Here is a 13,425-nt window from a genome sequence, read left to right on the forward strand (position 1 = left end):
ACCCATATATATGGAATATTACTGGAATATATATTATACATATGGAATATTACTGGAATATATATTATATATATGTGGAATATTACTGAGCAACAGAATATTACTCAGCCATGAAAAACAATGAAATAGTACCGTTTTCAGCAACATAGATGAACCTAGAGATGATCATACTAAGTGAAGTAAGTCAGAGTAAGAAAGACATCTTTGATATCACTTTTATGTGGAATCTAAAATATGACACAAATGAACCTATCTACAAAATAGAAACAGTCTCATAGACATAGAGAACAAACTTATATTTGTTGAGGGGGAGGGCCCTACGGTAGGGATTTGCATTGGGAGTTTGGAGTTAGCAGATGCAAACTATTGCATATAGAATGGATGGATACACAGCATGGTCCCACTACAGAGCACAGGGAGCTATATTCAATATCCTGTCATAGACCATAATGGAAAAGAATATAAAAAATAGTGTATGTAAATATAAAAAATTAGATTAAAAATAAGATACAAGGATATTTTTATAGCACAGGGAATATAGCCAATATTTTTAATAACAAAATGGAGTACAATCTATAAAAAATCAAATCACTATGTTGTACATGTGAAATTTTAAAATATATATATATTTATATCTTAATATTTTTTCCTGTATTTATTTTATTTTTTTTAATTTAAATTTATTTTAATTTTTGTTTATTTTTTAACTTTACAATATTGTATTGGTTTTGCCATACATCAACATGCATCCGCCACAGGTATACACGTGTTCCCCATCCTGAACCCTCCACCCTCCTCCCTCCCCGTACCATCCCTCTGGGTCGTCCCAGTGCACCAGCCCCAAGCATCCAGTATCGTGTATCGAACCTGGACTGGCGACTCGTTTCATATATGATATTATACATGTTTCAATGCCATTCTCCCAAATCATCCCACCCTCTCCCTTTCCCACAGAGTCCAAAAGACTGTTCTATACATCAGTGTCTCTTTTGCTGTCTTGTATACAGGGTTATTGTTACCATCTTTCTAAATTCCATATATATGCGTTAGTATACTGTATTGGTGTTTTTCTTTCTGGCTTAATGGCTGTGATCCATTATTTTAATTTTTTAACTGATACATAGGCTCATAGTTTGTCTAACATTTGATAGTCCTCATAGTAGTAATCCAAGAATGAACTAAATAAAAAGTAATTCTTTTCCATTAAAAAATATTATGTGCCTCATAATACAGAAGTCAAACATGACCATGAGACATTCAGAATTTTCAGTGAGGAAATTTTTATTAATTTTTGGTGAGTGATGGTGAATTAGAAAGACAAAAATCATGAAATTTTAAGTTGTCTGGTATTTGAGTATTGGGATAAGTAAGACCATAAAGCCAGTAATCATTAAAAAATATTATTTTTTACTGATGAACATTTTACTTGAATAACTACATAACATATTGCCTGGCTTTTCACACATTTTGTTTTTATTCATGCAGAAACATCTGTTGACTAGAAAAACTATATTGTTTCAGACTTTAAGGTAGTTTATCAAATTTTTTTAAAATAAAGAAGTTGAGTTTTATACATACATAAGACATGTATAATTAACACAAAGAACAAACATATTCGTTCCTCATTCCTGCATTTCTCGGTATTGTTTTCTCTTTTCCCTATAAACTTCCCTATAAACTGAGAATGATGTTCTCCAGCATCTGTGCTGCGATGTTACCTGTCACTAAATATGAGTCATAGTGGCAGGGATGTTTTTCCTCCTCCAGCCCACTCCCAAATTGGTGAGTTTTATCGATCTTGTACCTGATGTTTGATTGCTTTTTTTTTTCCCTTCTATTATCTGATGATACGTCCTTAGAGAAGCACTCTGCTTTCCCTTTTTGTTTTAAATGAACATTAGAACTCCAAATGTCTTCTAAGATATTTAAACACTTCACTGGCCAGAATTAACCATATATTTTACATTGCTAGTTTTTAATATTATAGAATGTGAACTGACATACAAAACAGTTTTTTTTGCAACTTCAAAATTGATCCATGAAGAAAGACAATTAGGTTTCTAATTCTGTCTCCAAATACACCTAATGTCTTTTCAAAATTAACAAGCACCTTACGATCCACTGGCTCGTGACTACTCCGTGGCTGCTCTGTCACTCCAGCTTGGCTTTTACTTCTAACAGACAGGTAGTTACTTTCCTGTACACTTGTAGTTCTTTCAGTTACTAACTAACCCTCTCCCTGTTCACCTCCATCCCATAAGCCCCATTTCCTGTTCCTTTCTCTTCTGCTCTTAAACTCTTCACATCGCCCTAGGTTCAGGAACAAACATCTTGGAGTAGGCAGACCATCTGGAGCCTGCGTTAAACATGGAAATGGAAATAGAGGTCTTTTTACAGATGATCCAGCCCTTTTGCCTCTGGACTTGCATCTGGGCTTTGGCCTTGTTTCTGACCCCAATCCCCCACATCACAACTGACTTTAAGTGAGTCCCCATTATGTTCTTTATGTACCATGAACAACTGCTTTCACAGTGCTCATTGGTGAAAATATGCTACTTTCTGAATTTAAATTTGTTCACTATGGCTGCCCTTTCCAATCCAACAGGCAGATCTTGCTCTGCAAACATCATCCCCTTTGATGAATCAGTTCTTCACTGGAATGCTTTCTGAGATGTGGCCTTCTTGGTCAGTGACCTAAGCAAAATTTACAGGGATACCATATTTTTGGCATGATTTTAAAAGCTATATAAGGAATTGGGTTTCCCAGGTGGTGCTAATGGTAAGAATCTGTTTCTCAATGCAGGAAGCACAAGAGATTCAGGTTTGATCCCTGGGTCTGAAGAACCTCTGGATTAGGAATTGGCAACCCACTCCAGTATTCTTGCCTGGAAAATCCTATGGACAGAGGAGCCTGGAAGGCTACAGTCCATGGGGTCACAAAGAGTTGGACATGACTGAGCACACATCACACACACATAAGGAATTAAGAAGAGGTGGCAAGGATACACAGAAGAACTATACAAAAAAGGTCTTAATGACCCAGATAAACACGATGGTGTGGACACTCACCTAGAGTCAGACATCATGTAGTGGGAAGTCAAGTGGGCCTTAGGAAGCATTACTAAGAATAAAGCTAGTGGAAGTGACAGAATTCCAGCTCTGCCATCTCAAATCCTAAAAGACGACGCTGTGAAAGTGCTGCCAGCAATAAGCCATCAAATTTGGAAAACTCAGCAGTGGCCACAGGACTGGAAAAAGTCAGTTTTCATTCCAATACCAAAGAAGGGTGACATCAAAGAATGTTCAAATTACTATACAATTGTGCTCGTTTCACATGCTAGCAAAGTAATACTCAATTTTGAAGCCTAGGCTTTAGTAGTTCATGAACCAAGAACTTCCAGATGTGCAAGCTGATTTAGAAAAGGTAGAAGAACCAGAGATCAAATTGCCAACATTTGAAGGATCACAAAGAAAGCAAGGAAATTCTAGAAAAACATTTATTTCAGCTTCATTGACTATCCTAAAGCCTTTATTGTGTGGATCACAACAAACTGTGGAAAATTCTTAAAGAGATGGGAATACTACACCACCTGATCTGTCTCCTGAGAAACCTGTATGCAGGTCAAGAAGCAACAGTTAAAACCAGACATGGAACAATAGACTGCTTCAAAACTGGGAAAGGAATACATTAAGGCTGTATATTGTCACTCTGTCTATTTAACTTATATACAGAGTACATCATGCAAAATGCCAGGATAGATTAATCACAAACTGGAATCTAGACTGCAGGGAAAAATATCAATGACCTCAGATATGTAGATGATGCCACTCTAATGGCAGAAAGTGAAGAGGAAATAAAGAGTCTCTTGATGAGGGTAAAAGAGGAAAGTGAAAAAGCAGGCTTAAAGCTCAACATTCAAAATCTAAGATCATGGCATCAGATTACATCACTTCATGGCAAACAGAAGAGGAAAAAGTGGGAATCGTATCTGGTTTTATTTTCTTGGGCTCCAACATTACTGTGGATAGTGACTGCAGCCACAAAATTAAAAGATGCTTGCTCTTTGGAAGAAAAGGTGTGACAAATCTAGACAACATATTAAAAAGCAGAGAAATCACTTTGCTGACAAGACAAATATCCATATAGTCAAAGCTATGATTTTTCCAGTAGTCATGTATGGATGTGAGAGTTGGACCATAATGAAGGCTGAGTGCAAAAGAATTGATGTTTTTGAATTTTGGTGCTGAAGAAGACTCTTGAGAGTCCCTTGAACATCAAAGAGAACAGACTGCTGCTGCTGCTGCCAAGTCACTTCAGTCGTGTCCATGCTAAAGAAAATCAACCCTGAATATTCACTGGAGGAATTGATGCTAAAGTCAAAACTCCAATACTTTGGCCATCTGATGTGAACAGCTGACTCACTGTAAAAGATCCTGATGCTGGGAAAGATTGAGGGCAGGTGTAGAAGGGGGCAACAGAGGATGAGGTGGTTGGATGACATCACCAACTCAATGGACAAAGTTTGAGCAAACTCGGGGAGATGGTGAAGGACAGGAAAGCCTGGTGTGCTGCAGTTCATGGGGTCACAAAGAGTCAGACACAACTTTGTGAATGAACAACAACAACAAGGAATTAGAGGGCTTCCTTGAATTTTACAGTTAGTGTATATATTGAAATAACTGAACTTTTTATCTTTTAACCCCTTAATTCCATGAAGTTTTTATGGCGTTAAAAGTGGAATTGTAACATTAACTATTACCTCCCTCTATCTACATGCAGGTCAGGGAGCAACAGTTAGAACTGGACATGGAACAACAGACTGGTTCCAAATAGGAAAAGGAGTACGTCAAGGCTGTATATTGTCATCCCTGCTTATTTAACTTATATACAGAGTACATCATGAGAAATGCTGGGCTGGAAGAAGCACAAGCTGGAATCAAGATTGCCAGGAGAAATATCAATAACCTCAGATATGCAGATGACACCACCCTTATGGCAGAAAGTGAAGAGGAACTAAAAAGCCTCTTGATGAAAGTGAAAGTGGAGAGTGAAAAAGTTGGCTTAAAGCTCATTCAGAAAACAAAGATTATAGCATCTGGTCCCATCACTTCATGGGAAATAGATGGGGAAACAGTGTCAGACTTTATTTTTTGGGGCTCCAAAATCACTGCAGATGGTGACTGAAGCCATGAAATTAAAAGATGCTTACTCCTTGGAAGGAAAATTATGACCAACCTAGATAGCATATTCAAAAGCAGAGACATTAGTTTGCCAACAAAGATTCCTCTAGTCAAGGCTATGGTTTTTCCAGTGGTCATGTATGGATGTGAGAGTTGGACTGTGAAGAAAGCTGAGCAACGAAGAATTGATGCTTTTGAACTGTGGTTTTGGAGAAGACTCTTGAGAGTCCCTTGGACTGCAAGGAGATCTAACCAGTCTATCCTAAAGGAGATCAGTCCTGGGTGTTCATTGGAAGGACTGATGCTGAAGCTGAAACTCCAGTACTTTGGCCACCTCATGCGAAGACCTGACTCATTGGAAAAGACCCTGATGCTGGGAGGAATTGGGGGCAGGAGGAGAAGGGGACGACAGAGGATGAGATGGCTGGATGGCATCACTGACTCGATGGACTTGAGTTTGGGTGAACTCCCGGGAGTTGGTGATGGACAGGGAGGCCTGGCGTGCTGTGATTCATGGGGTCGGAAAGAGTCGGACATGACTGAGCGACTGAACTGAACTGATCTACATCTACTTCTGGGCAGAGATATTTAATACAATTTAAAATTTAAAAGTGTGAGCTCATCATTGAACTTTATATTCTGCCAGAATTTGAATATTCTCAGGTGGTGTCCTAAGTTTCAAAATCCTATAACACCCCCATTTATGTGAACATAGGCAATTTTGTATTCTTTATACCAACTATATAGTAGTTGGGTCCCATAATATTGAATTACAACAAGGGAAGAAAGCAGATAAAATTGTAAATAACAGCTGATACCAGATGGTGTTTATTTAAATAACACTGTCCTTAAATTCAGACAACGCTAAAACTATATCCTTGTCTCTTTAACTTCCAATTAAGTCACTCACCAGATCCCTGAGTAAGTACACTACTGAGTCTATATTACGAATCTCTAGCAAATGGGGCACAAGTCACTTGCTATTTTTAAATTCAAGTGTTTTCTGTGAAGTCAATTAATCCTTGGAAATCAGCTTTTCTTTCCCTTCCTGCCTTGTTTGAATACAGCAAGAGGACTCTGAATGAATGAGACGAAGGGTGTCCATGCAAGATGGAGAGATTGCCCTTGATCTTGCTATTCCAAAACATGTAGCTGGTCCTCCTTGAAAGACTAATTCACCCCTTTCGTTTTCTCCTGCTAGCATCCTCCCCATTGATTGCCCCTGAGGATTCCTTTATTTACTTCCTAGTGAAATGAAGCAGGACCTTCTTTTCCTTACTCCTCATGTCCTCTGCCTGCTTTGTCCTGTGGAAAAACTTTAGCCCAAGGCTAAGTTTAATCAGAAGTGAGACAATACAGGAACAAAGGAAAATAGTCAAAAGAGACCAAATACTAATAATGTTGTCATTAATTATAGCCCTTTAGTTCCTTCTCAAGGGCTATAGATAATATTGAGCTATATCTTATGAGCTGTCTTTGAGATGCTGAAACTCGCACTAGCCATGACATAAGCTGCCACAATTCCAAGAATTGGCCTCAAGGAAATGAGAACAAACCAAACACAGAACTGAAGATTAACTGTACCTAAAATAATCAAGATGATGCTGGTCAGGTCACCAATGACCAATTTCAAGTCAACTGTCAAGAGTTGACTATTGTTTCTACATGTAGCCTCCTCCCCCCATCTAGAAAAGCTCTTGTCATCTGATCGTCAGGGCAGGAGTTGGCCTTTGGACCAGCATCAAAAATAAAGCAAACTTTCCTTTCCATCAGCTTTGCCTCTTTACTGTTTTTTTTTTTTTTTTTTTCCAGTGGCAAGCAGCTGGACTCCACTTTTGGTTGCACTTAGGCATTCTTCAGGTTCTAAATTTGTGGTCCAAATCAATTTCAAAAGAACAGCATGGGTATTGACTGCTGGAATGATGTCTTCTTCAGTTTGCTTCACTGATGAGCTGGACTTTCAAGGCTTTAAGTATTCAAATTTAATTCCAGCTACCTGGGAGTGCTAGCATCAGCAGGAAAGAGAGCATGCCCTGCGGCATTTGTAATTACTCTCAGATTTGAATATACTCTCCGATACAGATTTGCAGGCTGTATTAATAAGGACTGTTGTGCTGTTGCTTCTCTTTTTCACACTGAGTTGAGAAAAGAAAGGCAAGAGGGACAGACCAGGAATTTTTTTTCTTCTTCCTATTGGAGAGTCACAAACTTTTTGAAATGGACATCTGTGCTACTTCTTTCCTAGAGTTGTTTTATCAGATAATACACTGGGTAGAGGATATTTTGGTTCTTCAAAATAAGCTGAATGAATCAAAGTTTTTCCATCTTTCCTGAGTTCCTTATTAGGCTGAGAGTTCTTTGAGCCACTGTGTCATATTCTGACATCCACCCCCCGCCACCTTACTTATGGCATGGAGGTGACAATAATTGCAGAACACATATTTCACATTCTTCTAGATGCTTTCCCACAAAATCTGTATTCCTAACTACTTAAATATATTTAAATGTAAAATTTGTTTAAAACTAGTACCTGTTACTTTCTGGTGTTCATAAGAGAACTGGTAAACATATCAAAATCTAAACCTGCTTTTGGAAGCACCAATTCATATTGATTTCTACTGACAAATTAGAGGCCAAACAAAGTCCTAAGGAATAAGTTCCATTCTCATTAGAAAAATACAAAACTGCATTTAGTTCTGAAAGCTTAATTTGAGTTTTGGTATTGATTAGAGTCATCTTTGCTTATTATTTAAATTAGCTTAGGCTTCTGTAAACATTTAAATTCCCAGAGCCTCCCTGCAGAGTATGAGGCAGAGCCCAGAAAACTGTGTTTCTTAACTAGCTCTCCCATGAGTGTTACAATCAGGAAATTTTGGTAACTACTGAATTAGAGAGTTCGCCAAGTTGCAGAATAGTTCTTGATGACTATGCAGAATTCATCTTTTTAAGAACCAACAAAAAGCAGGGTTTTGGATTTTCTTTTACAGAAAACCCAGAATGAAGTTGCAGTTTTTTAACTTATGTTTTTTTAAAAAACAGTGTAATTTCAGGGGAGAGACAAAATAGACTATTACCAGCATTTTTTCCTTCTCCCAAAGAAGAAAGCTCCCATGGTGTAAATTCAGGTTTACTTAAAAACCATATTATGACTAATACATTGGTTGAGAAAACCAATTTTCATTTCTACTTTTTCCATAGAAGTACTCTTCCTGAAATTTATTATTATGTTATTTTGGCTTCTAACCTTAAAAATTAAATACAGAAAGTGTCTGTCAAATTTTGCAATTTTCCTGCTAAAATTTGCAGTAAAACAGCTCCAAGAGTACAAAAACAAATGTCACTTTCATGAGAGCAAAGGAACATTTGACTTTTAAATGAAAGAATCTGAATCCATGTTGGAAAGAAATACAAAATTAAATGTTAGAAAATACTGTAGACTAGAAAGAAAAAATATTGATAAGAATGTAGGGATTGTACTGAGAGAAGTATTATCACATGCTCCATAGCAAAAGATTTAATGTAGAATTTTGTTCAAAAATAGAATACTAAAGTCAATTCTTAAGAAAGCTCAGAGAAGGTAAATGAGAAAGTGACATTTTAATGATGAGAACAAGGCATCTCTGTTTCTGCAAGTAACTTTTGTTGTATCTGTACACACATACACATATATACACAGGCACATTCATGCATATATTTAGATACTCCTATACATATACAGGAGAAGGCAATGGCACCCCACTCCAGTACTCTTGCCTGGAAAATCCCATGGATGGAGGAGCCTGGTGGGCTGCAGTCCATGGAGTCACTAAGAGTCGGACACGACTGAGCAACTTCACTTTCACTTGCATGCATTGGAGAAGGAAATGGCAACCCACTCCAGTGTTCTTGCCTGGAGAATTCCAGGGACGGGGGAGCCTGGTGGGCTGCAGTCTATGGGGTCGCGCAGAGTCAGACACGACTGAAGTGACTTAGCAGCATACATATACATCGAATTGATTGAACTGAAAGTCGCTCAGTCATGTCCAAATCTTTGTGACCCCATGGACTGTCCACGGAATTCTCCAGGCCAGAATACTGGAGTGGGTAGCCTTTCCCTTCTCCAGGGTATCTCCCCAACTCAGGGATTGAACCCAGGTCTACTCGCATTGCAGGTGGATTCTTTACCAGCTGGGGCACCATGGAAGCCCACTCCAGTACTCCTGCTTGGAAAATCCCATGGACAGAGGAGCCTGGTAGGCTACAGTCCATGGGGTCGCAAAGAGTAGGACACGACTGAGTGACTTCACTTTCTTTCTTTCTATACATATACATAATTTTTCCTTGTCATTGTTTTCCTGACATTAATCCTGTTTCTAGATCTACATTAGACTTCCTCATCCATAGCCCCCAAAATTGATTAGAGGAAGTGTTGGGTAAAAACAGATAACAAGATAGGTAACTTTCGTGAATATTTCCTTTGAAATGTGCATATATAAAACATTTCACAGGCATATGTTTTGCCGTGAAACATTCATTTATTATATTTATTTGAATGAAAGCTTGTGGTTGAATTTATACTTGTAAGAAATGAATTTATTGAAGACCTTTTCCTCTTACGGCAAGTAACCACAGAAAACAAGATACAAATAATAAGAATCAAGAGAAGATGGTTTATTCAACTTCAGAAAAGTTAATTGCTGAGTTGTGTAGGACCTCTTGAAAGACGAAAAAGAACACTTCTATAAATATATGAAACTATACTTAATTTCCTAGTATTAATAGTAATACCAACACAAAACACAACTACTTGGAGAGAGAGATATATATATACACACACATACATATAAATATAAAAACATACTTTGATTGGTGTGTGTGTGTGTGTGTGTGTGTGTAAGATGCCTGTATTTCCAAGTGCTAAAAGAACACATGCAATCCATTTTCTCATTTATTTTATAAAATTCCTTTCTCTGTAGGAATGGAGATGTTTACTCCCTATACTTCCTTCTTGTACAGAAGGTATTTTTTTATTCTGACAGTAACTGCAGCATTCCTATGCTTATTGGTTTACTGGTGCTAGTTGCTTCCTTTGGTAATAAATAGTGAACTTATTAAGGTTTTTCTTCAATGTACCAATCTATAATATTAAAAACAGAACAGCTAAATCTGATTTTAAAACCACTTATATTGGCTGAGTTTAGCCAGCTGTCATATTTATATGTATATTACAAACTAAAACAATCACTAAAAAAAAAAGTTATGGCAAATAAGTCAAAAAATGAAACACAATGGAATCACTAAAAAAATTCAATTAATTCAAAAGAAGGCTGAAAACAGGAAAAAAATGAAAGAAAAGATGAGACACATAGGAAATAAATAACAAGATGAGATTCAAACCCAATCACTTCAATACTCATATCCAGCACAAATGGTCTAAATGCTCCATTTAAAAGCAGAGATAGTTGAATTGGAAAAAAGGAAAAAATCTTATGCTGGATAGAAAAAAATGCATTTTAAATACAAAGCAGAAATAGTTAATAGCAAAAAGATGGAGAAAAACATATACTAATGCAGTACTAATTAAAAGGAAGCTGGAGTATCTCTACGGACAGAAGCAAAGTAGGTTTCAAAGCAGAAATACCACGGGGAATTAAGAAGGTCCTATTCTAATGATAAAAGTTATTTGATCAAAAACACATTACAACCCTAATGATTCATATATTTTTTTTAACAGACTTTCAAAATACATGAAGTAAATACCAATATAACTGCCAGGAGAAATAGGGAAATCAACAATTAAGGTTGGAGATTTTCACATTGCTGTCTCTGTTACTAATAGTACAAGTAGATAGAAAATCAGTAAGGATATAGGAAACCTGAACAACACTATCAAATCACTTGGCCAAATTGACACCAAAATTTTATGTACATTTTAGACTGAGATAATGAAATAAAATGAATTAATACACATATGTCCAATATATCAATTAATGAAATTAAAAAATTACTCACAAATAATAATTAAATCATATGCTTAATATAAATGGAGATAATGAAATACTTCATGAGCACAATGGTTTATACCTCTTCCCTAAATCGGACTACATAAGGATTTTAATATTACAGATATATGCTTTTCAGTGAATATTACATGGATTATAGATGAGAACACTTACCTTAAAAATAATTTTAAGAACTGTATAATTTATGAAAAATTACACCTTACAGAATATATTTTCACTCTTTACACATAAAAATGCCTACTGTAAAAGGTGAAAACGGGAATTGAAAGAGTTATTTGCTATAAATTATAGCAGATATTTGTCTACACATAAAAAATTTGAAGACATTTTACAAAATATTCAATATTCATTCAATTGAAGATGCCTCTGATTATAAAACATGCCATTATTTTATACTCTTCTAGAAAATAATAAGTTTCCAATTAAATTGTGATATTGAGATACACCAATTTCTGAGATGTTAAAGCTCAAAATATGTGTGTTTTCTGAGATGTTAAGTGAATGTGTCTATCCTGAGATGCTAAATGGGCATGTTCTGAGATATTAAAAGGTAAGTAATTGTGGTTTTTATAATCTAAAACTAAAAACACATCTCCCCTAAAATGAATTTCCTGTTAACTTAATTCAGACTTTGTAGACCGACTGAAATAGCCACTCTGGGTCTTAGTATTTCTGGGAAAATTAAATTTTCTACCTTGGATATTTGAAGAGAGAAAGATATCCCCAACCTTTCTATTGGTTAATAACAAACAACAGTAAGGAAATAAAGGTGTTACAGAAAATGGAAAAAATCATTATTAAACCAGAAATGCTGAACTTGAATGAAAGTGTATTATATTTCCCCCCACATCACTGAACTAAGATATTTCATTTCTACTGACGTCTTCAGAAAGCTATATTTCTTTGCACAAAAAGTCTAAGCAACAAATTCAATTTCATTAATGTAAGGCCATATTTTAACATCTGATCCAATTAACTATTGATATTTTCCTTGAGCACTTTCATTCTCCAAGGTCCCAAAGACATTCAGACCATCAAATGCTATGAAAAGATGTTCGACACACTAAGAACTTTTTGAAAAATAATTAGAGACTTTATGGTGCAGTTTAGGTGCACAAATATATGTTGATTATTTTAATATTAAAACATTTTATGGCTCAAAAAATTAAATCTACAAATTAAGACACAAAGAAACTGAACGAGAAACAATGAATTAGTAATCAAATCTGTTCACTTCTAATTATAATTCTACAATCCCTAATTATCAAAAGAATCAAGGAAATTAAAAATGTTAAACAATTTGCTCCTCCACTTCTGCGTGTCCTAAATCACCAGAATGACTTACCTTATCTTTTCTTTGCTTTTCATCCTGGTATACGGTCCAGTGTTCTCCGTCATTGCTGTAAGCTAGTTTGTAGGAGCCTACAAACTGCACATGACCAAAATCTTTAGCTCCTTGTGTGATAATGCCAGTCACTTTGGTAGGGACTAGAAGATCCACCTACAAAAAAGAAAAGACATCATTTAAATGCCACAATAGAGTCTATCATAAATTTGTAATTCTTCTGAACTCAGGAGATTAAGAAACATATATACTAAAGCCAAAAATCCACTTGATTATTTGTATTTTGAAATAGATGACTGAGTCTATTATTGGGTTGTACTTTTGATTATGCCAGTGGGTAAAACTAGTTTAAAATTTGAACAACTACTCTGAGCAGTCATTTCATTCTACCATTTAATTTTGTATTAAGTTGATTCATCTAGCGTGTGGTTTTTGTGTAACTGAGATAGTACAGAACTGGCAAGGCTGACCTTCTTGAGATTGATCATTTTCTCCCAGAGTTTGTGCTTATAATTCAATTTTCTGACTTTACTGGACACTTCAGTAATAATAAAAATAAAATTGCAGTTGTGATCACATCACAAAATATTTGATGTTTCATAATTAAACTTAAAAAAAATCAACCCCATTTCCATGAATTTTAATTGGTTCAGTAATAAATAACTGAATAATAGCAATCATGTGAAATGCCAGGCTGGATAAATCACAAGTTGGAATCAAGATTACCAGGAGAAATATCAGCATCCTCATAATTCAGATGATATCACTCTAATGGTAGAAAGCAAAGAGGAGCTACAGAGTCTCTTGGTGAGGGTGAAAAGAGGATAGTGAAAAAGCTGGCCTAAAAGTCAATATTCAAAAAACTTAAGATCATGGCATCCAGTCCTATTACTTCAT

General features: G+C 36.0%; 1 protein-coding gene across 12 annotated transcripts in view; it reads right to left on the reverse strand.

Moving 5' to 3' along the window:
- EDIL3 (EGF like repeats and discoidin domains 3) overlaps positions 1 to 13,425 on the reverse strand; it is an 818,524-nt gene that overhangs the window by 48,118 nt on the left and 756,981 nt on the right. For all 12 annotated transcript variants that reach the window (XM_055563384.1, XM_055563418.1, XM_055563390.1 and 9 more), the window contains one exon: positions 12,529 to 12,684. In XM_055563384.1, the coding sequence (XP_055419359.1) occupies positions 12,529 to 12,684 (156 nt within the window). The remainder of the gene's footprint in view (positions 1 to 12,528; positions 12,685 to 13,425) is intronic.

Source organism: Bubalus kerabau, chromosome 1 (assembly GCF_029407905.1).
Source record: "Bubalus kerabau isolate K-KA32 ecotype Philippines breed swamp buffalo chromosome 1, PCC_UOA_SB_1v2, whole genome shotgun sequence".
Classification (NCBI taxonomy): Eukaryota; Metazoa; Chordata; class Mammalia; order Artiodactyla; family Bovidae; genus Bubalus; species Bubalus kerabau.